This window comes from Pan troglodytes, chromosome 9, assembly GCF_028858775.2.
Source record: "Pan troglodytes isolate AG18354 chromosome 9, NHGRI_mPanTro3-v2.0_pri, whole genome shotgun sequence".
Classification (NCBI taxonomy): Eukaryota; Metazoa; Chordata; class Mammalia; order Primates; family Hominidae; genus Pan; species Pan troglodytes.
Window position 1 is genome coordinate 13725567 of NC_072407.2, and position 26525 is coordinate 13752091.

The window sequence follows — 26525 nt, forward strand, 5'->3', positions numbered from 1 at the left end:
GGCGCCGAGCCGGGGGTGGAGCCAGCGGGTTCCCGCCAAAATCGCGTAGCTGGTCCTTCCCCCGCGGGCTACGTCGCGCCCTCCTTTTTTTTTCAAACCCGGAGCTGCGCTGGGATTGGTGGACTGGGCACTCACGTGGTTAACGGTCGCGGGAAGCCGCGGAACCCGAACCTGAGACTGGACCTGAGGAGACCTCAGCCTCGGTGCTCGGGCCGCCCCGCCTCCGCCGGAAAGTCCGCGCCGCCGCTGCCGCCACCGTCCGCGGCCCGAGCGCCCCGGACCGCAGGCCGCCGCCGCCGCGCAGAGACGCCGTGACTGCGACTAGGCGCGCCCAGCCGCACGTGGCGGACCCGCCCCCGGGCCCGCCGTGTCCTGGACCCCGCAGGCCTCCGCTCTCCTGTCCTCGGCCCCGTCCCCAGGGCCGCGATGAGCTTCCTGAGTCGACAGCAGCCGCCGCCACCCCGCCGCGCCGGGGCGGCCTGCACCTTGCGGCAGAAGCTGATCTTCTCGCCTTGCAGCGACTGTGAGGAGGAAGAAGAAGAAGAGGAGGAGGAGGGCAGCGGCCACAGCACCGGGGAGGACTCGGCCTTTCAAGAGCCCGACTCGCCGCTGCCGCCCGCGCGGAGCCCCACGGAGCCCGGGCCCGAGCGCCGCCGCTCGCCCGGGCCGACCCCCGGGAGCCCCGGCGAGCTGGAGGAGGACCTGTTGCTGCCCGGCGCCTGCCCGGGCGCGGACGAGGCGGGCGGTGGGGCGGAGGGCGACTCGTGGGAGGAGGAGGGCTTCGGCTCCTCGTCGCCGGTCAAGTCGCCGGCGGCCCCCTACTTCCTGGGTAGCTCTTTCTCGCCGGTGCGCTGCGGCGGCCCCGGAGATGCGTCGCCGCGGGGTTGCGGGGCGCGCCGGGCGGGCGAAGGCCGCCGCTCGCCGCGGCCGGACCACCCGGGCACCCCGCCGCACAAGACCTTCCGCAAGCTGCGACTCTTCGACACCCCGCACACGCCCAAGGTGAGAGCGGCGGGCGCGGGCACCCAGCGGCCGGGGCCCCGGGCCCGCGCCGACCCAGCCTTTTAAAAAGGCCGCGGCGCCGGAGCCCAGCGCCGCTGCCCGGCTTCGGTTACATCACCGGCCGGCCGCTCCCCCCTCGCTTGCCTGCGCCGCCCCCCAGAGTTGGCAGCCCTTGTTTTTGGCCCTGCCCCGAGGTTGTCCGTTGAGATTATGTAACCGAACAATGGGCCTCGTCGGGAACTTCATCTTACAAAGGGGCCGATCGGCCCGTCCAGGTGGCCAAGGATTTGCCGCCTGTTGAGTCCGGGCCGCCCCGAGCGTGTCGGCCCCGAGTGCGCACCGATAACGCGGTTTGCGAGGACGCTGGAGGGTGCTGGCCCGGCCGCCTGACACTCCCGAGCCGTATGATGCCTTTTAAACGCGGCGATCGGGCCTGTAATTTGGGCGGCGCGGGCAGAAGGAGTTTAAAGAAAAATAATTGTCCTGCCCTGATCGTGCCGTGTCGTGTGGCGTGGATGGGGGAGAGGTCTGGGGCATGCAGGGAGACTACGCTTGGACTTGGGAGTACAGGCTGGCCTTCCAAGCATTTCCAGTCCTGCAGACTCATCCGTAAGTCCAGGTAGCACTGAGGCCTCTTTCTGGACAAGGTCTTGGCCTAGCATTTGTTTTTATCGTGGGTTTGCGGTGCCCAGAGTTTGGCCGGCCTCCGTGTGATTAGGAACATCCTACCGTAGATAAGGTATCTTAAAGAAGGAGGTGTTCAGCACCTGTGTTTTGAATGGCCTTCGAGTACTGTGCAGATTACCACTTTTAAAACTGCAGATTTTAAAGCTGATACTTCCAGAGATTAAGACAAGCCTCGCATTTGTAAGGTTAACATGGAAGACGCACCTTTTCAAGTGAGTTTGTTTTGTTTTCAATGTACTGTTTGTCATCAGCCTAGGCAATCTGTGTGCTTTTGAGCTTTACTGTTTATTGGCCGACTTGCTCAAGGCAAAATCCCTCTGGAAGTGAGGGGAGGAGTCCAGCGGAGGTGGCTATCGAAGCCCTATCTAGATGCGGGAGGGGAGATTTTATGGGGCTCTCAGACTGCTTTCTGTTTTTGGATGGGTTGAAAGAATTTGTTAACTTTTAGCCACTAGAATGAACTTAGTTTTAGGCCGCATTTATATTCTTTTTAGGGTTAGAGGCAGATTTTACTTGGCTATTTTTTTCAAGAAAAGATAGTTAATACCCAGCTTCAGTCTTCCTAAATTAGCCGCAATTTATTTTGCTTGAACTCTAACAAAGGCTTGTGTGTTGCTTTCACCTACGCATTCAGCCCTATGAAAGGCTCGTTGAAGGTTAGGTTGAGAAGGCTGACTATAGGACTTGGATCCTAAAAATTGTATTTGTATTTTTCTTTCCCTAGAGTTTGCTCTCCAAAGCTCGAGGAATTGATTCCAGCTCTGTTAAACTCCGGGGTAGTTCTCTCTTCATGGATACAGAAAAATCAGGAAAAAGGGAATTTGATGTGCGACAGACTCCTCAAGTGAATATTAATCCTTTTACTCCGGATTCTTTGTTGCTTCATTCCTCAGGACAGTGTCGTCGTAGAAAGAGAACGTATTGGAATGAGTAAGTCGTTTATTTAACAATTTGGTTCTCCAAATAACCTAAGATTGGTTTGGTATACTTATCAAAATTTAGTTCCTATTTAATGGCATGGATGTATCTGTCCGATATATTGATAGAAAAATACATTTTTTTTAGTTCCTGTGGTGAAGACATGGAAGCCAGTGATTATGAGCTTGAAGATGAAACGAGACCTGCTAAGGTAAATAGCTTTTTATTTTTATTTTTTTGAAATTTACTTTTCTACCACTTAAGGCATGCTATGAATATGTTAAATAAGCATTAACACATAAGGTAGAATGGTTTTTAAATTTCACACATAGCCCTATCACCATAGCAAAAAATAATTGTTTTCGTATATTTGTATTACATATATGGAAACACTTTTTATTACAGAGAATTACAATTACTGAAAGCAATATGAAGTCCCGGTATACAACAGAATTTCATGAGCTAGAGAAAATTGGCTCTGGAGAATTTGGTTCTGTATTTAAGTGCGTGAAGAGGCTGGATGGATGCATTTATGCCATTAAGCGATCAAAAAAGCCATTGGCCGGCTCTGTTGATGAGTATGTATTACACATTTTGTCTTTTGCTCTTTTGTCCCCTATGGTGTTACTAACATTAAGGTTTCAGCTGGTCAAACACTGAATTCCATCTCTAACTTTTGAGAAGCTGTAATGATTTAATCAGGTCCTTTTCACTTAATACCATCAGTTCTTATTGGACTTGTTGAATAATATGAGTAGTCTGATTTTGGAACCTAACTTAAATTTCTTATTTCTAGTCAGCATCCATGAACTCACAGTAAAATGGAGTTTAGTCTTACCTGAGTCCTAGGGCAAGCAACATTTCTTCTTTCTGATAAATCTTCTTTAATGGAATCTGCCTTTGGAAAAATCTCTTACAAGTCTAAACCCCTTCTCTCTTAAGCAAGTTGCTTTTTAGCATAACAATAGATAACAAAAATTTATTGTATGAAGTTTCAGATAAATTAATTCAGTTTAAGCTTGAGTGAAAATTATTTACCATTCTATTAATCTCAAATTTCTTCTAGGCAGAACGCTTTGAGAGAAGTATATGCTCATGCAGTGCTTGGACAGCATTCTCATGTAGTTCGATATTTCTCTGCGTGGGCAGAAGATGATCATATGCTTATACAGAATGAATATTGTAATGGTGAGTGATGTAATGGTTTTCTTGTGAGCTTGAGAAAATGAACATCGAGGAAATATTTATGGTTATCTAAAATCTTGCTCTATTTCTGTCACTTTTATCTTTTATAAATTTAAAGATCAGAGGCCTAACATAAATTTCAAGTACAAGGTTAAAAACCTTGTCCTTTCTGAAGCACCTTGTACATATCTCAGTAGTAGAACTTTGCATACTATTTATGTGCTTGTCACTCCAACTGAACTTTTTGACAAGACAATGGCCTCGACACATATATTTTGGTGTCCGTAGTACCTAGCATAGTGTGTGAAGCATATAGTATTATGAAATGTTAAGTTGAATAGATTCTTCCTGTGTCTAGTCTTCTATTTCCATTTCACGTGGTGTGCTGCTAAAACCGATGTTTGTTAGTCAGTGAGTCTCTGTTGATCTAAATTCAGCTGTTTCTTTAAGCATTCTGTAGTCCGGCCCTACTCCCACGTATCCAACCTAGTCTACCCTAGAACCCACTAACGCTTTATTATGTTAACGTTCTTTTAGTTCTCTAGCTTGTCGTCTCTCCCTCCTCTCCCCTAAGGATGAAACAGAACAGGCATGTATAGATTCAAGTTTGGATGTCTTGTATAGCTTTGAGTTTCGGTAAGTCCTTCAAGGGCCGACTTATGTCTCTCCTTTTCTATTAAAAACCTTTACCAAAGTCTTGGTCAGAATTCTGGTTCTTATGGACGTCTGTCATTATTATACACCAAATCTTTTATGGATTATTTCTCAACACTTTTGTAGTTTATAAGCGTGATGATTGGGTTTTCATACTCAAGTGTGAAATGTGCCTCCCTCAAACCTTGTTACGACATCAGCACATTACCAGTCTGAAATGAAAAATATCTGTAGTTTGTTTCTATTTCTGTATATCTTCTGTGAATATAGACAATTTAGAGTTTAGTGAACACTTGAGAGGAGATAACAAAATTTATTTTTGTTGATTCTTATTATTCCTTAAATAAACAAGACCAGTTATCTCATAACTTGTAAATAAATAAGTGGTGTAGGTATGGATTCAGGTTCCCCATATTTAAAAACAGTGAACAAAACAGAAGTAAAAGATCCATTTTTCAAACCTGATTCCTCATTATTTAATAAAGTTCTCCACACTTGAAAGAACTTGAGTGTCTAGTATACAGCCTTGCTGCTAGTTTTTTTCACACAGCTCTTGAAATGTTTCTATTCATACCATCAAAATATTTATGTAACTATCACAACCTTATGGATTATTCTATTTCTTAACCTTCATTTTTCAGGTATTGCATTTAACCTAGAACAACTTGACCACAATGTCATCTCCATTTGATATTTGCTAGACACCATCTCTTTTCAGTTTCCTTCTTTCTCTTTCTCACCTTGTTGATGTGAATAGTTCTCTTAACAGAATAGTTCATTAGTAGTCTAGGAATGTCAAATATGTAGCAACCTACCAATACATGGTTGTGTAAATCAGATGATTCTGAGAAAACTCACGTGGGCCTGGGAGATAGGGAACTGAGTGAGTAGTCTTGCTGCCCTCTCAGATTACAAAAACCTTGTCCTGTAATGTTAGATTATAAAATAATCTATTGAAAATAAGTTTTTATTTATTTATTTATTTATTTATTTTTGAGACAGAGCCTTGCTCTGTCGCCCAGGCTGGAGTGCAATGGCGCAATCTCTGCTCACTGCAACCTTTGCCTCCAGGGTTCAAGCGATTCTCCTGCCTCAGCCTTTTGAGTAGCTGGGATTACAGATGCGCGCCACCACTCCCAGCTAATTTTTGTATTTTTAGTAGAGACGGGGTTTCACCATGTTGGCCAGGCTGGTCTTGAACCCTGACCTCGTGATCCACCTGCCTCGGCCTCTTAAAGCAATATAAAACTCTTGAAGAAAATAAATAGTCCTGCATGAAGCAGGACTGCCTCTTTGTGTGGCTATTTGTCCTACTTAGATAAAAGAAAATACAACTATCTGGATGCATTTGTGATCTCTTTTGTTTCCTGTGTCCACCATTCCTCTCTGCACATAAAGCTTTGAATATACCAATAGGGCTCATCTTCACATCTTTTCCACAGTTTCACTGGAAAAGGATTCTGTTATTTATTTGTACATGAGTAACTGATTCCCTTTATTGTGATTTAATTTCCTTATTATCTTATTCATTTGCATTATAAGCCTTTTATCTTGGTTTGGTGATAGATTGGAATTAACCTGTATAAACAAGTGTAGAAAAATATTGATGGATAGGGAAAGAGAACCTGAAATGTCAGAACCTGTTTTGCTCTCATCACCTTTCTTGCCCTTCTAGCAATAAGAGAAGAAATTGGCACAGCTATGGTTGCTGGACCTGCTAAAAAAGAGAATTAGCCATATTCTTTCATAGCACATTTGATCTAGGACTTAGCCTATCTTGTCTGACAGCGTTATTGGTTTGCTCCCTTCTAGAGCACTCTTTCCCCTCCCTCAGTTCAAGATTTGTACAAGTAAGGAGAACATACTTAAGACTAAGATACCGAGATGTATAATTTATTTTAAAAACACATTTGACGTTATGTTATTTTCTTATTTAAATTATAGGACCTCCTTTTCTGACTAATACATCATTGACCTTCCTAATTTTAGTACCCAGCTCTGATTTTTTTATTCCTAAGCCTTAAACAGAAGATATTTAAAACAATTCCTCATTGCCTTTGAGATGAAATACAAACTTTAAAAGTTTGAAAAAATATGAACAAATTAACTGATTGATTTAACTGATTCTATAAAAGCAGGTTATGGTCTCATTCATAGTAAGAGTAGTATAAATTAAAACTATACTAAAATACTGTCTTTTTACCTATAACATTTATAGACTTGTCAAGGGTATGGGGAAACAGGTATTCTCATGCATTGACAATGGGCATATATATTGGTACAGCCTTCTCTATGGAGAAGTGTGTGTGTGTGTGTGTGTGTGTGTGTGTAAAACACACCATCTCCATATATTACAAATGTGCATACCCTTTAACCCAGCAATTTGGCTTCTAGGTGATATACTAAATGTATGTGAAATTACCAATGTACAAGGTTATTTATTAGGCCATAGTATGTAATAGCAAAGGCTTGGAAATAATTTTAAAATGTCCATCAAATGAGGGACTGATAAATGCATTTCTTTCTTTTTTTTTTTTTTTTTGGGACTGAGTCTCACTCTGTCACCAGGCTGGAGTGCAATGGCCCGATATCGGCTCACTGCAACCTCCGCCTCCCAGGTTCAAGCAATTCTCCTGCCTTCTGAGTAGCTGGGATTACAGGTGCATGCCACCACACCCAGCTAATTTTTGTATTTTTAGTAGAAACGGGGTTTCGCCATGTTGGCCTGCATGGTCTCGAACTCCTGACCTCGTGATCTACCTGCCTTGGCCTCCCACAGTGCTGGGATTACAGGTGTGAGCCACTGTGCCCAGCCAATAAATGCGTTTCTATTCAATTATACAATAGAATTCTATAAAGACAAGAAGAAATGGGTTGTCTTTGTATATTGGTATAGAGTGATCTTTAAGATAATGAACATATGCTGTTATTTATGCAAAAAGTTGAAAAGAATACATAGACCTGAGCTGGGTGTGGTGGCAGTGCCTGTAGTCCCAGCTGCTTGGGAGTCTGAAGCAGGGAATTTGAATTTGGGTTTGGGAATTCTAGGCTGTAGTGCACTATGCCGATCTAAGTTGAGCATCAGTATGGTGACCTCTGTGGAGTGGGGCACTACCAGGTTGCCTAAAGAGGGGTAAACTGGCCTAGGTTGGAAACAGCACAAGTCAAAACTCCTATGCTGATAAGTAGTGGGATCAAGCCTGTGAATAGCCACTGGATTCCAGCTGGGCAACATAGATAGACCCTGTCTCTTATAAATTAAAAACAAAAACAAACAAAAAAAAACCCAACCTGATAATACTGGTTTACCCTGAGAAAGAAACAGGTGGGTTGCTGAGGTGTATGATTGAGAGAGAGACTTTACATTTTATTTTGTACCCATGCAAATGTATTACCTATTGAAAAAACAATAAAATTTTGATTTCACAAGCAGGTTGAAGGGAGAAGGTCCTATAAAATAACACTTTCTTGGTTGAGATTGGTTGGTTGAGACTCATTTGGTAAAGATGGAAGAAAGAAAATATTTCAGAAAGAAGAAAATGCTAATATTTTCTATCTTTGTTAGGTGGAAGTTTAGCTGATGCTATAAGTGAAAACTACAGAATCATGAGTTACTTTAAAGAAGCAGAGTTGAAGGATCTCCTTTTGCAAGTTGGCCGAGGCTTGAGGTATATTCATTCAATGTCTTTGGTTCACATGGATATAAAACCTAGTAAGTATTGCAGATCTTCTGACCTGTGTTCTTTGGGGTTATAGAGAATAAATTACTTCATTATGACAACATTGAAAAAATATATATCTTATGTTTTCTCATTGTTAGTTTTAAAAGGCCTTAGATCCACTTACCAATATTGTTTTATGATTTCTATTCATCTCTTCCCTTGTTAATCCCCAAAATTTGAGATAAACTTTTTTGAGACAGTGTCTCATTCTGTGGCCCAGGCCGGAATGCAGTGGCACCATCTCCACTCACTGCAACCTCCCCATCCCGTGCTCAAGCAGTCATCCCACCTCAGTCTTCCGAGTAGCCGGGACTATAGGCATGTGCCACCATGCCCAGATAAATTCATTTTTATTAAAAGCCAGAAATTTTTGCTGCATCTTACAGGAACTACAGGTGGGATACTAATGAGGGCACTAAAAATCTGTGTTTAAAGCCCCACTCTTCCACTAGGCCAGACCATATTAAAATTTCCCCAGTTGACTCAAGTCCTTAATAGTTGATTTGTTCAAATTAGTATCTACTTAAGGATCATGCACTGCATCTGGTTATATCAGTTTTTCTTTTTCAGAACCCATCCTCTGCTTTGTAAAAATAATATACACTTATCTTGCAAGCTATCCCTTTTTCTGGATTTGACTAGTTGCTTCTTGTATCATTTAGCTTGTTCCTTTTTCTCCTATATTTCCTATAAATTGAAAGTTATAACTAAGGATTATGGATTCAAGTTAAGCATCTTAGGCTAGATGAATTTAGTGAGGTTTTATTAATCTTTGGAAATGTGTTGATTTGTGAGAATTTAAGTCATTTTGTACAACTTTATGAGTTATATGCTAGAATTTCATATGTGTATGTTAACAAGTCACTAAAGTTTTTTCTTTTCTTTCTTTTTTTCTTTTTTTGAGATGGAGTCTCGCTCTGTTGCCCAGGCTGGAGTGCAGTGGCGCAGCCTCAGCTCTCCGTAACCTCTGCCTCCCACGTTCAAGCGATTCTCCTGCCTCCGCCTCCCGAGTAGCTGGGATTACAGGCACACACCATCATGCCCGGCTAATTTTTTGTATTTTTAGTAGAGACAGGGGTTTCACCATGTTGGCTAAGCTGGTCTTGAACTCCTGACCTTGTGATCTGCCCACCGTGGCCTCCCAAAGTGCTGAGATTACAGGCGTAAGCCACTGTGCCCAGCATGTTTTTTATTTTCAAAAGACAAAATATATATTTGAATTTAAGGCAGTAAATGTGAATTCTTAAGGAATAGCTGTACTCATATAAAGTGTTAGACAAATATAATAGACCCTTATAAGGTATAAAAGTTGAAAATATTAAGGGATGTGAAGTTTAAAAATCTTCAAATTTAGACCAGGTGCAGTGGCTGACGCCTGTAATCCCAGCACTCTGGCAGGCCGAGGCAGGCAGATCACGAGGCAGGAGTTCGAGACCAGCCTGGCCAATATGATGAAACCCCGTCTCTACTAAAATTACAAAAATTAGCCAGGTGTGGTGGTGCGCACCTATAGTCCCAGTTACTCGGGAGGCTGAGGCAGAAGAATTGCTTGAACCCGGGAGGCGGAGGTTGCAGTGAGCCGAGATTGCACCATTGCACCCCATCCTAGGCAACAAAGTGAGACTCCGTCTCAAAAAAAAAAAAAGAAAAAAAAAATTTGCCGGGCGTGGTGGCTCACGCCTGTAATCCCAGCACTTTGGGAGGCTGAGGCGGGTGGATTGCCTAAGCTTGGGAGTTCACCACCAGCCTGGACAACATGGTGAAACCTCGTCTCTACTAAAATACAAAAAATTAGCTGGGTGTGGTGGCAGGCAGCTGTAGTCCCAGCTACTCTGGAGGCTGAGGCAGGAGAATTGCTTGAACCCAGGAGGAGGAAGTTGAAGTGAGCTGAGATCGCACCACTGCACTGCAGCCTGGGCGACAGAGCGAGACTGTCTCAAAAAAAAAACAAAAAAACCTTCAAATTTACAAATACCATCACAAAATAAGTTGTCCTATAAAGAAAGTAAAATGTATAGATGACTCCAGTAAATGTAACATAAATTTAATACTATATATTTGTGCGTGTGTGTGCGTTTACGCGCATGCATATATATATATATATATATATATATATATATATATATATATATACACTTTTGTTTTTCTTTTGAGACAGGGTCTTGCTCTGTTGCCCAGGCTGGAGTGCAGTAGTGCGATCTCGGCTCACTGCAACCTCTGCCTCCTAGGTTCAAGTGATTCTCCTGCCTCAGCCTCCCTAGTGGCTGGGATTACAGGCGTGCACCACCATGCCTAGTTAATTTTTGTATTTTTAGTAGAGATGGGGTTTTGTCATGCTGGCCATGCAGGTCTTGAACTTCTGACCTCAAGTGATCCGCCCACCTTGGCCTCCCAAAGTGCTGGGATTACAGGTGTGAGCCACCACTCCCGGCCTTATTTTTTAGAGATAGTCTCACTCTGTTGCCCAGGCTAGAATGCAGTGGTGCAATTATAGCTCACTGCAGCTTTGAATTCCTGGGCTCAAATGAACCTCCTGCCTCAGACTCACAAGTAGCTGGGACTACAGGCATGCACCACCATTCCCAGCTATTTTTATTTTTTTCTTTTTCTTTTTGTAGAGACAGGGTCTCACTATCTTGCCCAGGCTGGTCTCGAATTCCAAGTCTTAGGTAATCCTCCTACCTCAGCCTTTCAAAGCACTGGGATTACAGGCTTGAGCCACCATACCTGGTCAATACTATACTGATAAAACTATTAAAATAGAATCTGCCACTAAAAGCTCATGTTAATTATGATCTTACCTGAATTTGAAGAAAAAAGGTAATGTGTATACAATAGGAAATAGTGAATTACAAAGCCATATTGCAAGGTAGATGCTATATGGTCAGCCAGACTCACTGGCTAAATGACTCATTCTGCTCACACCAGCCTTATAGCGCTACATTAAAACTTGTGCTTTCACAGAATTTCACAAATTACTGATACTACCTTTTTTGCTGAAGGGTAATGTGCAGAAGACAAGGGCCTCATCCAGTTTAAAGTGTTTAGGATCAGTGCTAGGCTGGAAAATATATTCCCAGAGGCCCAGAGTGGTGGCTCATGCCTGTAATCCCAGCACTTTGGGAGGCTGAAGCTGGAGGATCACTTGAGGCCAGGAGTTTGATCAGCCTGGCCAACATAGCGAAACCCCGTCTCTACTAAAAATATAAAAGTTAGCTAGATGTGGCATGTGCCTGTAGTCCCAGCTACTCAGGAGGTTGAAGCATGAGAATTGCTTGAACCTTGTTGCAGTGAGCCAAGATCATGCCACTGCACTCCAGCTTGGGCGACAGAGCACACTGTCTCAAAAAAAAAAAAAAATTCCCAGCAAATATAACCCTGGTTTCTGTCCCCTGAGATGCTTATTCCATGGGTTTGGGCTAGAACTTGAGAATCGGCATTTTAAAAAGCATTATGGATGATTCTGGTATATGATCTTGTTTATGAACTCTGGTTTTATTATTATTAGTTTGGCTTACATAATTAACTGTTTGACAGGTAATATTTTCATATCTCGAACCTCAATCCCAAATGCTTCCTCTGAAGAAGGAGACGAAGATGATTGGGCATCCAACAAAGTTATATTTAAAATAGGTAAGAAAGATAACCAGATTATTACCTTCAGATAAAGAGAAGGCTGTTTTGTTTTTGCTCTTCACTGTAAGTTTTTCAATACTTCTAGGTGATCTTGGGCATGTAACAAGGATCTCCAGTCCACAAGTTGAAGAGGGCGATAGTCGTTTTCTTGCAAATGAAGTTTTACAGGAGGTAATTTTTCTTCTCCCTTAATCATAGTTTGCTTTGTAACACTTAGCAGTTGATAGAAGAATATAAATTCAGATATATTAAACTTTGAAGTTAACTAGTAGAATGGAAATAAAATCTAAACCATCATCTGAGGGCATTTAATAAGCAAAAAGTCATGAAGGCAAAGATTTATAATGGAGTTGTGGTAAAAAATATGTTCTCATACACCACTGGTGGAACTTTGTAATGGCATATCCTTTTTGGAGATCAGAGTATTAGTATTGCATTAATATTTAAAAATCATGTACCCGTTGACTCATAATTTTCACTTCTAGGAGTTTTTCCTATAGAACTATTCATATACAAATACAAGTTGAGAACAGTGTAAATAAGTGTTTACTAATAAGAGAATGATTTAGTAAATTATGGCACATAGTTATTAGTATGGCCTATAGTTTCAAAAGAGTGTGACAGTATTTCTTGATAAAAATTTTGAATGAAAATAGAATCAGTAGAAAAATATAAAGTGTAATTGTCTGATCCCATTGCTCTTTGTAAATATGTGCATATATATGTTTGCTTTATCACGTATATGTGTAACTTGTCAGTGTGTTTCTATGTGTTTTGTGTTTGCATATGAATGCCTAGAGGTAGAGGGATTTCTTTTGAGAGTTGAATTGGGCTGTTGATAAAGAAGAGGCATTTACTCTTATCTATGTGTTTGCATTTTCCCCCCAAGAGTGTGTATTACTTTGTAATTTCAAAAATAAACATCCTCAAATTTAGCAGTTTATTCTCTGAATAGGTTTCAAACTTAAATATGGTATTAGACACTTTGATTAAGTCCTGTTTTTCACCTAAGTCATCTTTGAGGTGTAATCTTGTTTTATTTTGACCATGTTTACATTCCTTTAAAAAATTGTTTTAATTTTACAGAATTATACCCATCTACCAAAAGCAGATATTTTTGCGCTTGCCCTCACAGTGGTATGTGCTGCTGGTGCTGAACCTCTTCCGAGAAATGGAGATCAATGGCATGAAATCAGACAGGGTAGATTACCTCGGATACCACAAGTGCTTTCCCAAGAATTTACAGAGTTGCTAAAAGTGAGCATTTTATATATGAAGCCATTTATTGACATGGTTCTATATTTTATTAAATGCATGTCTTTACCTTCATTTTACTTTTCTTTTTAAGGTTATGATTCACCCAGATCCAGAGAGAAGACCTTCAGCAATGGCACTGGTAAAGCATTCAGTATTGCTGTCCGCTTCTAGAAAGAGTGCAGAACAATTACGAATAGAATTGAATGCCGAAAAGTTCAAAAATTCACTTTTACAAAAGTAAGTGAGGGTTTTATGTTTTCTTTTCGCTTTTTCATTCACTGTAATTCTCAAATTTTAATGAGAGATGATTTAAGCTTTCTGTCAACAAAGGATGTAGTGGTTTTTTGTGTTTTTTGTTTTTTGAGACAGGGTCTCACTGTCATCAGGCTGGAGTGCACTGGTGCTATCATGACTCATTGCAACCTCCACCTCCTGGGCTCAAGCTATCCACCCATGTCAGCCTCCTGAGTAGCTGAGCCACAGATGCATGCCACAACACCCAGCTAATGTTTATATTTTTTGTAGAGATGGGGTTTTTGCCATGTTGCCCAGGCTGGTCTTGAACTCCTGGGCTCAAACCATCCACCTCTCTTGGCCTCCCAAAGTGCTGGGATTATAGGAGTGAGCCACCTCACCCGGCTCCAGTAGTTCGATATGTTGTTATACGGTGAAAGCTTGGGGACTTCTGCCATGAATTAGTATTTGACCTATTAAATTTGTGTTGTTTCTAAACTTTCAAATTACAAACTTTAAAAATGTTGAGACTAACATATATTTGCAAGTGGTGATAGTCCACAAGCCATAAATGGTAGTAAAAGCTAAGCGAGCCTATACCAATCTTTTCTTCCCAGACTCTCACCAAAAGTTAACATTGTTCTTGAAACATTCTGTTCTTATTTTATGAAAGGATGAAATTAATGCCAATTTGGTTAGTAGAGGATTCTCATATATATGTTTTTAATTTCTGGCTAAATCTTTATATACTGAATGAAGATTCTCATATTTGACTTAATGACTTGATATTTTCAAAAAGCTGGTTGCAATGGTAAAGGTTATTAAAAAGAGAATATTGGAGAATATTAAGTTACCACAGATCACATTTCTAATTCTTTTGATTTATTGCAGCCATTTTGCTTTTAACCTAATAAAACTGACTTGAAAAAGTTATGTTAACAATTAATATTAACATTTAATATTTAAATTATAAGAATTGTATATTAAGAGGTTTACTTGCCACTAGTTTGATATCCATCATAGTTCATACAAATAGGAAATAAAGTGTTCCTTTCATCTCTCTTATGTAAGGATAGATTCGCAATATAAATTGGAGTTTTTGAAATTATTTATTTTTAATTTTTTTTTTTACTGGGGATAGGTTTGTCTGGAAATTGTTTATTATTATTTATTTAAAAAGATGGGGTCTTGCTCTGTCACCCAGGCTGGAGTGCAGTGGCACTATCATAGCTCACTGCAGCCTCAAACTCCTGGGCCCAAGCGATCCTCCAACCTCAGCTTCCCGAGTAGCTGAGACTACAGGTGTGAGTCACCACATCCAGCTCAAATTATTTTATAAGAACCAAAGTCATTACTAGCATCTTTACTACTTGTTTTCAAGTATATGTGATACTTTAATTCAAAAAGCATAAAATAAAATAATTTCATAAATTTAAGTTGTTTTAATAGAAGCTTCAGTTTCCTGTTTTATTTTTCAGTTACATCTTAGAATAATGATGGCATGCAAATATCTCCGAATTGACAATATAGTTTGTGTTAGTTTCTTAGAATCTCTTCCTAGGAATAATACCTTGTTTTCTATTTTTATGTCAGAGAACTCAAGAAAGCACAGATGGCAAAAGCTGCAGCTGAGGAAAGAGCACTCTTCACTGACCGGATGGCCACTAGGTCCACCACCCAGAGTAATAGAACATCTCGACTTATTGGAAAGAAAATGAACCGCTCTGTCAGCCTTACTATATACTGAGCTACTCCTTTCCCACCTCCCCCTGAACACTGTGACAAGAGGAAGCTAGGTTGAAATCACTGATAGAATCCAGTTTGCAATTACTTTCTCGATTGGTGTCAGTAGTTTTACTGATTAGGACTTTTATTGTGAATTACAGTTGAAAGCTGTATTTTGATGATTGCTATGCCAGGCTTTCATCTAATCTTACCAGTCTGTCTTCTGTAGGATGTGTCACTGTTGGATGTTACACCAGCCTTTCCAGGGTTAACCACTGTGGTGGTGTGCTGCTTATAGTTTGCTGTTGCATTGTAATAAAAGGTGTCTTTCCCTGTAGTGACCTGTAAAAAGTACTCAAGGGCTTTATTACAGACATACTCTCCCTTTGAAAAGGGACATGCTAAAAGACTCATTACTACTCAGCCTTCAATGTACCTGTGTGTCCATCTTATATTTCTTTTTTTTTTTTAATTGTGAATTAGACTTGTATATCCCACTGGGAGCACTTTGTAGGCATTGCATGAACCATGGGATGATGATTCTATGGAGGTATTGCCTTGTGAATTTGCTGCTATTTTAGTTTTGTCTTTGCTGTAAACTTGTAGCATTAAACAATCATTGTTGTTAATAGGTCTTTTTGAAACAATTATGTGAAATGTATAGCTGCTTTTGATGAAAAGCAGCTATTTGCCTTTTTTTTTTTTTTTTCCTTTGAACTTTGAAGCTAGTGCATTGGAAAAATGCACCTTTCCCCCCTTTGGAATGCTGTATTAATGTAGTATAATAATTACTGGTTTTGTAACTTGTTCTGGTAATGTACTTCCCGGACTCTCTTTAAATGTCTCCCCCCAAGTTTTATACTTGATTGTATTATTAGTCTGTTTTTAAATGTTTTGCCCGGTTTCTCTTCAATATTTGTGTATATAAACCGATCTTCGTGATACTGTACATAGCTGTTTGAAATGCCAGAATGACTTCTGACATTCCGAGTTTTTCACAAAATATATTTTATCTGTGATTAGCCATTTGACTAATAATACTGGCTAACAGATGTTGAAAAAAATTGTCCGTTTGTTTTCTCATTAATTTTGGTCTAAAACATGTTTGCACTTGTCTTTGACTTGTGTTTTATTAACATTGATTGGCATATTAAAAGTCACTCTGAGCTTACCTTAATTGTCTAAATCCTTGTGATGCCTGTTTTCTAATATTTTATCTCTATTATTGCTATACTATAAAATGTATAGTGTGTATAATGTACTATTATAAAAGCAGAGGGCACATTTTGATTGAATATGAAATTTACTGTTTCATGATGGGCTTTAGAACAAAGCTACATTTTGCCATTTAAGCAAAATTTACCCATCAACTTTGAATATATTTTGTCATAAATGTTTAATATTTTTATATCACATTGCATGTTATGCATGTGACTTGCTAGAAATGTAGCATGATGTAATTTAAAATATCTTCAAATTATTAAGTGAATATAATATGATTCATAACTTTCTGATTTGGACTGAGTCACAGAAAACTTTAAAGTGGGGAGGTTTTGTTTTTGTTTTTAAGATGGAGTCTTGCTCTGTTACCCAGGCTGGAGTACAGTGGCGCGATCTTGGCTCAATGCAACCTCCGCCCCCTGGGATCAAGCGATTCTCCTGCCTCAGCCTCCTGCGTAGCTGGGACTACAGGCATGCACCACCACACCCAGCTAATTTTTTGTATTTTTAGTAGAGACGGGGTTTCACTAAGTTGGCCAGGCTGGTCTTGAACTCCTAACCTCAGGTGATCTGCCTGCCTTGGCCTCCCAAAGTGCTGGGATTACAGGCGCCTGGCCCTTAAAGTGGGGAAGATTTTAATTCTCACTAAACTAGGCTGGGTTTTAAGATTTGAGGCCAGGCGTCTTGGCTCACGCCTGTAATCCCCACCACTTTGGGAGGCCAAGGCAGGAGGATTGCTTGGGGCCAGGAGTTTGAGACCAACCTGGGCAACACAGTGAGACCCTATCTCTACAAAAAACAAAAAAGAATTGAGTGCAAATTGAAGTGATAATGTTATTTCTATGGCATCGTTTTCTGATGTTGATTAGAACCAGAGATGGGGTCTCATTGTTGCTTAGGCTGGTCTTGAGACCCTGAGCCCAAGAGATCCTCTTGCCTCTGGAGTAACTGGGACTATGAGTGTGTGTAATCATGTCCAACCTCTGCCATAAATATTTCTAACAAGCTTGATTATATTAGCTTTCTAGTCTATGGTATCTTAAAATTTAGAGGTGTGAGATGAATTGGTGCAGACAGGAGAATTAGATATAAAAGCCGGTGAGTATGGGTGATAAAACCTAAAAAGCCATAGGAACTGGAGCATGGAACTCACACCTTTTAGTAGCTACTGATGACAAAGCTATAAAAAGATCACGATAATTGGGCTGGGTGCTGTGGCTTGCACCGATAACCTGCGATGCCGCCATTGCATTCCAGCCTGGGTTGCAGAGTAAGAACCTGTCTCTTAAAAAAAAAAATTATATATATATATTTATATTTTTATATATTTATATTTATATATATTTATATTTATATATATTTATATATATTTATATTTATATATATTTATATATATATATAATGGTGTTAATTTATGATCATTTTAAGTCACTAAGGTGCATTTTTCCAGTGCACTAGCTTCAAAGAAACATTCAGGTGTTTTTCATCAATATTTGCAGTAAAATTTTCACATAAGAATATTGGATTAAGAAGGAAAACATATCTGGTGTTCGAAGAGGGAATTCTTAGGCCATCTAAAAGCTGATATGAGAGTTAGACTCATTTAACTAAAGGTACTTTTGTTGAGTGCTATGTGCTGACTATGTAGTAGACCAAAGACCAGTAAGAATTTGTTTTTGCCCACTAGGAAATCAGGATAAAATAGAGGAGACTTTTGTAAATATATAATGACAATAAAATGTAATAAATGCTAATGCTGGAGGGATTGTGCAAGGTAGAATGAAGGTTCAAGAGACTATATGTACCTTATGAAGATACTGGTGGTAGATTGGAGAATAGATCCAGGGAATTATGTTCAGACTAGTTTCAAGATTATTGTATAATAATGACCATACAAGAAAGGAGGGCCTGAAGTAGGACCTTGCTGTGGATAGAAAATAAGAGGATAGGGATTTTCTTTGAACAGTTTGAAACTTTGAACAGTTTCTGTTTGTTGCTAAGATTGAAGCATTGAAGATTTTTCCAGAAAACTTAACTAAAATGCAGGGGTATGTTACTATTTGAGACAGGTATTCGCCATCGATAAAAGTTTTCTTTTTTGGAAAGCTGACTTTGGTAAGGTAGAAAAATTTTAAATGTTGACTATGCGGTTGGGTAGGAGGTATTACATATTGTGATTGACTGCAAATTGAAACTTTTGCCTTAACTTTATCCTGCCAAGAATACAAGAGCAGTAGGCTTTAATTAATGAACTAATGTATTTTGAAGAGTCCATTATCAAGCTTTGATTTTCACTCCACTTTGTTCCGGAAGTCAAGAAACTATGGCATTTTTTTGAGGCCAGGCACGGTGGCTCGAGCCTGTAATCCCAGCACTTTGGGAGGCTAAGGTGGGCGGATCACGAGGTCAGAGGTTCAAGACTAGCCTGGCCAAGATGGCGAAACCCCATCTCTACTAAAACTATGAAAATTAGCCAGGCGTGGTGGTGCATACCTGTAATTCCAGCTACTTGGGAGGCTGAGGCAGAGAATTGCTTGAACCCGGGAGGTGGAGGTTGCAGTGAGCTGAGAACACACCACCACACTCCAGCCTGGGCAACAGAGCGAGACTCCTCAAAAAAAAAAAAAAAAAAAAATCCGGGCACAGTGGCTCACGCCTGTAATTCCAGCACTTTGGGAGGACGAGGCGGGCGGATCACCTGAGTTCAGGAGTTTGAGACCAGCCTGACCAACATGGAGAAACCCCATCTCTACTAAAAATACAAAACTAGCTGGGCATGGTGGCCCATGCCTGTAATCCCAGCTACTCGGGAGGCTGAGGCAGGAGAATCGCTTGAACCCGTGAGGGGGAGGTTGCAGTGAGCCGAGATCGCGCCATTGTACTCCAGCCTGGGCAACTTGAGTGAAACTCTGTCTCAAAAAACAACAACAACAACAACAAAAAACCCTATGGCATTTTTTTAAAAGTTCATAAGAGCTAGGTTTAATGCCAGCTGTCCTGGGATGCTCCAGGCTGCCTCCCAGTTCTTAAGCAGCAGCATCCTGACAATAGAGTAATTTTCCTTCTTCCCCAATTCATCTTTACAAAGCATCTCACTGACTTTTGACCAACAGAGCAAAAAAATTGTTGCATTTTTTTTTCTGAGTCGGCTTGCTACAGAATTTGTTGCATTCTTAAGGTATCTTTATTTGTGAAATTTGCAAAGGCCAATTAAAGCAATCAACAAGGAGGATAGATCAAAAAAGAATTTTGGAAGTGTTTTGGATATTATGTAAATCTTAAGTGAAGCCTGGAACTAGGAATTTGGAGGAAACTGCCTCATTCAGTATTTTTGAAGGTATTTGTATAACTGTAAAAAGCATCACTGAAACTGAGAGACACTGCAGAGTAAGTGAATCTAGAAATTTCTCTTGCAAACTGATAATATTGCTAGACATTTCTCGGAAGCTCAGCAAAGTAGATTTTTATAAAAATGGAAGAATAAGACGTCATTGAAACTGTCCCTCTCCCAACATTTAGCATTCAAAAACTTTTGAGAGGCATTCATCTGAACATTACTGAACTTTTTTTTTTCCTTTGTGGCAGGTGACCCTAATTTTCAGTGCAAAATTCAAAGGTCTCTGGAGTAAGGAAAAATATCTATGTATGCCCTAGGAAGATTCACCAGGAAAAGATGGCATGTTGTGTCCAAACTTCATAAAACTAAGAGTCAAAGAAACTTCGGCCAGTCCAGCCCATGAAGAAAAATACCTCAAAGGAACATTTACATCACAGTTCCCATTGTTTAGTTTTATATGGTTAATAAACATTTTGAAGAGCATATATTTGTTCTGATTTTTGACATAGTTGTGGCATGAAATAGGTTTCCAGGCCTGGAATTCCAATTTATGCTTACTAATTCATTATGCCAATGGGAAATACAGGGTTTTTTTGGCTTGTTTTTGTTTTTTTGTTTTTGAGACGGGGTCTTGATCTGTTGCCCAGGCTCCAGTGCAGTGGCACAATCTTGGCTCACCACAACCTCCACCTGCCAGGTTCAAGCGATTCTCCTGCCTCAGCCTCCCAAGTAGCTGGGACTACAGGCACCCGCCACCATGCCCGGCTAATTTTTGTATTTTTAGTAGAGACAAGGTTTCACTATGTTGGCCAGGCTTGTCTGGAACTCCTGACCTTGTGATCTGCCCACCTCAGCCTCCCAAAGTGCTGGGATTACAGGTGTGAGCCACCGCACCCAGCTTGGAAATATAGGTTTGGTATACAATTCAATTTAGGATGATTATCCAGGAGAGGAGGAACTTTTTTGCAGGTGAGAGTATGAAGGCTCAAGGGAGTAAAATAATTTAGGAAATCAATTTAGTAGGTAGCAGAGTCAGAATTCCAACTCAGATCTCATAGCAAAGAATCATGCTTTTTCTAGACATATGAAAGTTGAAGACAAATACTAATTAAAGAGGCGATCTCCAATCTTTTGGGCACCAGGGACTGGTTTTGTGGAAGATAATTTTTTCACTGGGGTTGGGGTGTTGCAGGGGAATGGTTTCAAGGTGATTCAAGCACATTACATTTATTGTGCACTTTATTTCTATTATTATTACATTATAATATGTAATGAAATAATTATACAACTCACCATAATGTAAGTCAGTGGGAGCCCTGACCTTGTTTTCCTGCAACTAGATGGTCCTGTCTTGGGGTGATGAGAGACAGTGACACATCATCACGGATTAGGCTTTTACAAGAAGCATGCAACCTAGATCCCTCGCATGTGCAGTTCACAGTAGAGTTCGTGCTCCTGCGAGAATCTAATGCCACGGCTGATCTGATGGGAGGTGGAGCTCAGGTGATAATGCAAGCAATCGGGAGCAGCTGTAAACAGATGAAGCTTCTCTGGCTTGCCCGCTGCTCACCTCCCGCTGTGCGGCCCAGTTCCTAACAGGCCACGAACTGGTACCATGGGGGTTTTGCCATTAATTCAGGGGTTGAGAACCCCTGACTTAAAAGACAGTGTTCAGGCAGCAAAGGAGAGAAAGAAGGTGCAGACTGAGAATTAGGAAAACTGGATGGAATCTGACAGAGAATAAGAGAATTTTGAAGGAGAAATTGATTAACTGTGACTAATACAGAAAAGATTGAACAATGACTCAAAGCTCTGTGAAGGTATCTAGAGTTCATTAGAAGATATTTGGTGAGCGGTGTCAGTACGGGGAAACAGCCAGATTACAATGGGTTGAGATGTAAATGGGAGATGAGGAAATAGAGATAGCAAGCACAGATCATTTGCAAGAAGCATGGCTGAAAGAGAAGGGGAAGGGAGGAGAGAGCTATAATTAGACGGGAATCTTCTTTGGGTTTTGCCGGAGTGTTTTGTTTTGTTTTGTTTTGTTTTGTTTTGCTGAGATACGGTCTCACTTTGTAGCCCAGACTGGAGTACAGTGGCCCAATTTTGGCTCACCACAGGCTCGACCTCCCAGGCTCAAATGATCTTCCTGCCTCAGTCTTTCAAGTAGCTGGCGACACAAGTGTGCACCACCACTCCTGGCTAATTTGTGTATTTTTGGTAGAGCCAGGGTTTTGCCATGTTGCCCAGGCTGGTCTCAAACTCCTGGGCTCAAGTGATCTGCCCGACTAGGCCTCCCAAAGTGCTGGGATTACAGGTGCGAGCCACCGCACCTGGCCTGGGTTTTGCTGATTTTGGTATTATTTATCATCTACGTGCTAAGTGTTTTACATATATAATGACATTTAATCCTCATAAGAACTCTGTGACAAAATCCCCATTTTTCAAATGGTTTTTAAGAGAGGTAAAATGTTTCCCCAATTACAAAGCTACAGCATCAGGATACGAAGCTACAGCATCAGGATTCCAACCTAAAGTGTTTGGCTGAACCACTAGCCAAATTGGTAGCAAGTTCTCTGAGCTTGGAGCAGAGGAAGAATAAGTGTGAATGAGACAAGTTTTGGGAAGTGCAGGAAATGGGGAGGGGAATTCCAGTTTAATGCTCTCTCCTCTGAAGTTGGAATTGTGTCCCAGGAACTGAAAGTGCCTCAGGGGACTGAGGACAGAGGCACATGTATAGAAGGAATGCCTCCTCACTCTGCTGCTGCTGCCCTCTTTCCTTCTGGATGAAGTGGTTAAAAGTCTTCAGAGGGCCAGGAGCGGTGGCTCACGCCTGTAATCCCAGCACTTTGAGAGGCCGAGATGGGTGGATCATTTGAGGTCAGGAGTTCAAGGCCAGCCTGGCCAACATGGTGAAATCCCGCCTCTAGTAAAAATACAAAAATTAGCCAGGTGTGGTGGCAGGTGCTGTAATTCCAGCTACTTGGGAGGCTGAGACAGAAGAATCACCTGAACCTGGGAGCTGTAGGTTTCGGTGAGCTGAGAATGTGCCACTGCACTCCAGCCTGGGTGAGTCTTTAGAGTATACTATATAGATATTTAAAGCAGCGTTTCAAGAAGTTTTTATGATTAGAGAAATTTATGTGTTATAATAAAGTAAGAAAAAAAACCAGCAAACAAAATTGTACACATGGGATTGTTGTTAAAGCATTAAAAGAATGAAGGCCAACAACAGCTGTCATTTATGTGACTGGTGGGATTACTGAAGCTTTCCCACTCCTTTTTCCTTTTAAAAAATATTTGAGGCCGGGGCCGGGCGCCGTGGCTTACGCCTGTAATCCCAGCACTTTGGGAGGCCAAGGTGAGTGGATCACCTGAGGTTGGGAGTTTGAGACCAGCCTGACCAACATGGAGAAACCCCCGTCTCTACTCAAAATACAAAATTAGCTGGGCATGGTGGTGCATGCCTGTAATCCCAGCTACTGTGGAGACTGAGGCAGGAGAATCACTTGAACCCTGGAGGTGGAGGTTGCAGTGAGCTGAGATGATGCCATTGCACTCCAGCCTGGACAATAAGAGCAAAACTCCATCTCAAAAAAAAACTTGAGCTCAAGAGTTCAAGACTAGCTTGGGCAACATAGTGAAACCCCCATCTCTACTAAAAATACAAAAATTAGCCAGGCGTGATGGCATGCACCTGTAGTCTCAGCTACTTGGGAGGCTGAGGTTGGGAGGATCACCTGAGCCCAGGAGGCGGCAGTTGCAGTGAGCCAAGATCTGCACTCCAGCCTGGATGTCAGAGCAATACCCTGTCTCACACACACACAGACAAAAACAAACAAACAAACAAAAAGTTATTAACATATGCAGTCAATAGAAATTGAGCAAGTCACCTGGCTTGCAAAGATTTGTCCAATAATCATCCTCTACTCCCCCCACAAATTTCTAATAATGGGCACCACTCCCTTGAATACAGGGGCACCTGTATGATCTGGGCTGGACCAAATGGAGTTTCTCCTGGAACCTTGCAGATGCTCCAGTTGCTGGCAAAGATAAGGAGGCCAAGCTGCATAGCAAAAGCCGATTTGCAGGTGAAGTGAATGAACCAACACAGAAGCAGAATTGAGAAATGAGGAGGGCAAGATCTGAGAACATGTGAGTCCCTGAAGCCAATCTTGGTTGGGTTCCGTGAGCCTATACATATTCCTCTTTTGGCTTAAGCTATTTTAAGGTGAGTCAGTTGCTTGAAATGAAAAGAGCTTGCCTAATGCAACATATTTTTCTAAACTTGTAGCCGTGAGTTAAATCATCTAGATACTGTATTGTTGCCAGAAAAATGGGTCTTGATCCAGACCCCAAGAGAGGGTTCTTAGATCTTGTGTAGGAAGGAATTCAAACTGAGTCACAGAGTGCAGTGAGAAGAGATAGTTTATTGAAAGCTACTGTCGGCTGGGAGCGGTGGTGGCTCATGCCTGTAATCCCAGCACTTTGGGAGGCTGAGGCAGGTGGATCATCTGAGGTCAGGAGTTCGAGACCAGCCTGACCAATATGGTGAAACCCTGTTTCTACTAAAAAATACAAAAATTAGCCGGGCGTGGTGGCATGCACCTATAGTCCCAGCTACTTGGGAGGCTGAGACAGGAGAATTGGTTGAACCCAGGAGGCGGAGGTTGAAGTGAGCTGAGATTGTGCCACTGCACTCCAGCCTGGTGACAGAGCGAGACTCCATCTCAAAAGAAAAAGAAAGCTACTGTTACAGACTAGAACATCCTCAGAAGGCAAGAGGAGGAACACCTCATCTTTAAGTTTTTCTTATGTAGAGGTCTTATCTACATAAAAGCTAGGCTAAGATGTGTCTACATGAGAGTAGGTTGCAGCATCACAAAATTTATTATTCTGTTGATTTAAAGAAAGCTATCCTTGACATTCTAGTGTGTAAGTACCTCAAAGTATAACTATAATTATATTTTGGGTTTTTTTTTTGGGACAGGGTCTCATTCTCTCACCCAGCTGGAATGCAGTGGCACAATCTCAGCTCGCTGCAACCTTCACCTCCCAGGCTCAAGTGATCCTCCCACCTCAGCCTCCTGAGTAGCTGGGACCACAGGTGCACACCACCATGCCTGGCTAATTTTTGTTTACTTTTGTAGAGATGGGGTCTCGCTATGTTGCCCAGGCTAGTCTCAAACTCTTGGGCTCAAGGAATGCTCCCGCCTTGGCCTCCCAAAATGCTGGGAATACAGGCATGAGCCACTGCATCTGCCCATTATAATTATCTTGAAAGCATATATTGTTATGGGTATTGAGACATCTGGACTTCTAGTTGGTGTAGGAGTATGTCGTTGCAGGTATCTTTAAGCTGTTTCCTCAGCTGTAAACAGCTTATGATCATGGGTCATGAGTGGCAAGGAATGTGCCTTGGCTAGTTTTAAGATGGAGTTTAGGCCAGGCACGGTGGCTCACGCCTGTAATCCCAGCATTTTGGAAGGTCAAGGTGGGTGGATCACCTGAGGTCAGGGGTTCAAGACCAGACTGGCCAACATGGTGAAACCTCATTGCTACTAAAACTACAAAAAGTAGCCAGGCATGGTGGCATACGCCTGTAATCCCAGCTACTCAGGAGGCAGGAGAATCGCTTGAACCCGGGAGGCGGAGGTTGCAGTGAGCTGAGATCGTGCCACTGCACTCCAGATTGTGCCACTGTACTCTGGGTGACAGAGTGAGACTCTGTCTCAAAAAAAAAAAAAAAAAAAAGATGGAATTGATTTTAAAGTGATGTCACTCTGATTCTCCTTCCCTAACAGCATGACTGAGGATTGCAAAGATCTGAGGGTCTCCAGGTTCATTCCTTGGTTGAGGTTTCTGCTGTGTCAAGAATGGCATGTGATAGCAGCAGACCCTGCAGCATCTCTTCCTGGCCTGCCTCACTTTCCTCGTTATATGTACTTATAGCATTAATTTTCTAGTGGCTTACTTGGTGCAAAGCACCAGGCACAGCAGTTCCAGAAAGAATTTTACTGCTAGACCTTGACTTCCGTTGAACAGGATTAGACATCCCATAGTTCCATTAACAATTAAAGAGACCTGTGCAGCCAGGTGATTTGGACAATAAAATGTGCAGTTTTTTTTCCTGTTTGTCACACACTATTGCTACGAGTATCGAACAACCCATTCTTGGGGAGTGAAAATGGAGATAAAAACTCATGAGGCAGGCCAGGCACGGTGGCTCATGCCTGTAATCCCAGCACTTCGGGAGGCCAAGGTGGGTGGATCACGAGGTCAGGAGTTCGAGACCAGCCTGACCAGCGTGGTGAAACCCCATCTCTACTAAAAATGCAAAAATTAGCTGGGCATGATGGTGCATGCCTGTAATCCCAGCTACTCAGGAGGCAAAGGCAGGAGAATCACTTGAACCCAGGAGGTGGAGGTTGCAGTGAGCTGAGATCACACCACTGCACTCCAGCCTGGGTGACAAAGTGAGACTCCATCTAAAAAAAAAACCCATAAGGAGTCTTAAATTTGTATTTGAAATTGGGAAAAAGTTGTATTTCAAGGCTCCTCAGTCTTTATTATTATTATTATTATTTGGAGATAGGGCCTCACTCTGTCACTCAGACTGGAGTGCAGTGGCACAATCACGGCTCACTGTAGCCTCGAACTCCTAGGCTCAAGCTATCCTCCTGCCTCAGCCTCCAGAGTAGCTAGGACTACAGGCATGCACCACTATGTCTAGCTAATTTTAAAATTTTTTGTAGAGATGGGGTCTTGCTGTGTTGCCCTGGCTGGCCTCACACTCCTAGGCTCAAACAATCCTCCTGCCTCGGCCTCCCAAAGTGCTGGGATTACAGGCATGAGCCACCACACGCAGCCTTAAGCTTCCTCGTTAAAAGATGGAGCAAAATACTGAAGCTGGGGAAGACAGAGGACCTGGCTCCACCACATGCTTC

At 41.8% G+C, this 26525-nt stretch overlaps 1 protein-coding gene and 1 non-coding gene across 5 annotated transcripts; both read left to right on the forward strand.

The window, feature by feature from the left end:
* Positions 1-280: 280 nt before the first annotated feature.
* Positions 281-20063, forward strand: WEE1 (WEE1 G2 checkpoint kinase). Of its 4 annotated transcripts, XM_016920362.4 has the most exons (12): positions 281-1002; positions 2414-2619; positions 2755-2818; positions 3013-3185; positions 3674-3795; positions 8012-8158; positions 11706-11801; positions 11890-11975; positions 12891-13061; positions 13153-13298; positions 14889-14977; positions 19827-20063. In XM_016920362.4, the coding sequence occupies exons 1-12, from the start codon at positions 427-429 to the stop codon at positions 19868-19870; spliced, it is 1920 nt and encodes a 639-aa protein (XP_016775851.1). In that variant the 5' UTR covers positions 281-426; the 3' UTR covers positions 19871-20063. The 4 variants fall into 4 exon arrangements, with proteins under 4 accessions (XP_016775851.1, XP_016775850.1, XP_016775852.1 ...); XM_016920361.4 differs by lacking the exon at positions 19827-20063 and having other exon boundaries at positions 14889-16191; XM_016920363.3 differs by lacking the exon at positions 19827-20063 and having other exon boundaries at positions 1000-1901; positions 14889-16191.
* Positions 4561-4664, forward strand: LOC112204920 (small nucleolar RNA U13). The gene has a single exon (XR_002938663.1). It is a non-coding gene; the product is annotated as a small nucleolar RNA U13 (small nucleolar RNA).
* Positions 20064-26525: the final 6462 nt, after the last annotated feature.

What these genes read in the sequence shown, in the direction of transcription:
- WEE1 (XM_016920361.4), top strand. Translation starts at nt 427, where the DNA reads ATGAGCTTCCTGAGTCGACAGCAGCCGCCGCCACCCCGCCGCGCCGGG. An exon ending in TCACATGGATATAAAACCTA is followed by an intron (nt 8,159 to 11,705) that starts GTAAGTATTGCA and finishes ACTGTTTGACAG; the next exon opens with GTAATATTTTCATATCTCGA. An exon ending in AAAAATTCACTTTTACAAAA is followed by an intron (nt 13,299 to 14,888) that starts GTAAGTGAGGGT and finishes TTTTTATGTCAG; the next exon opens with AGAACTCAAGAAAGCACAGA.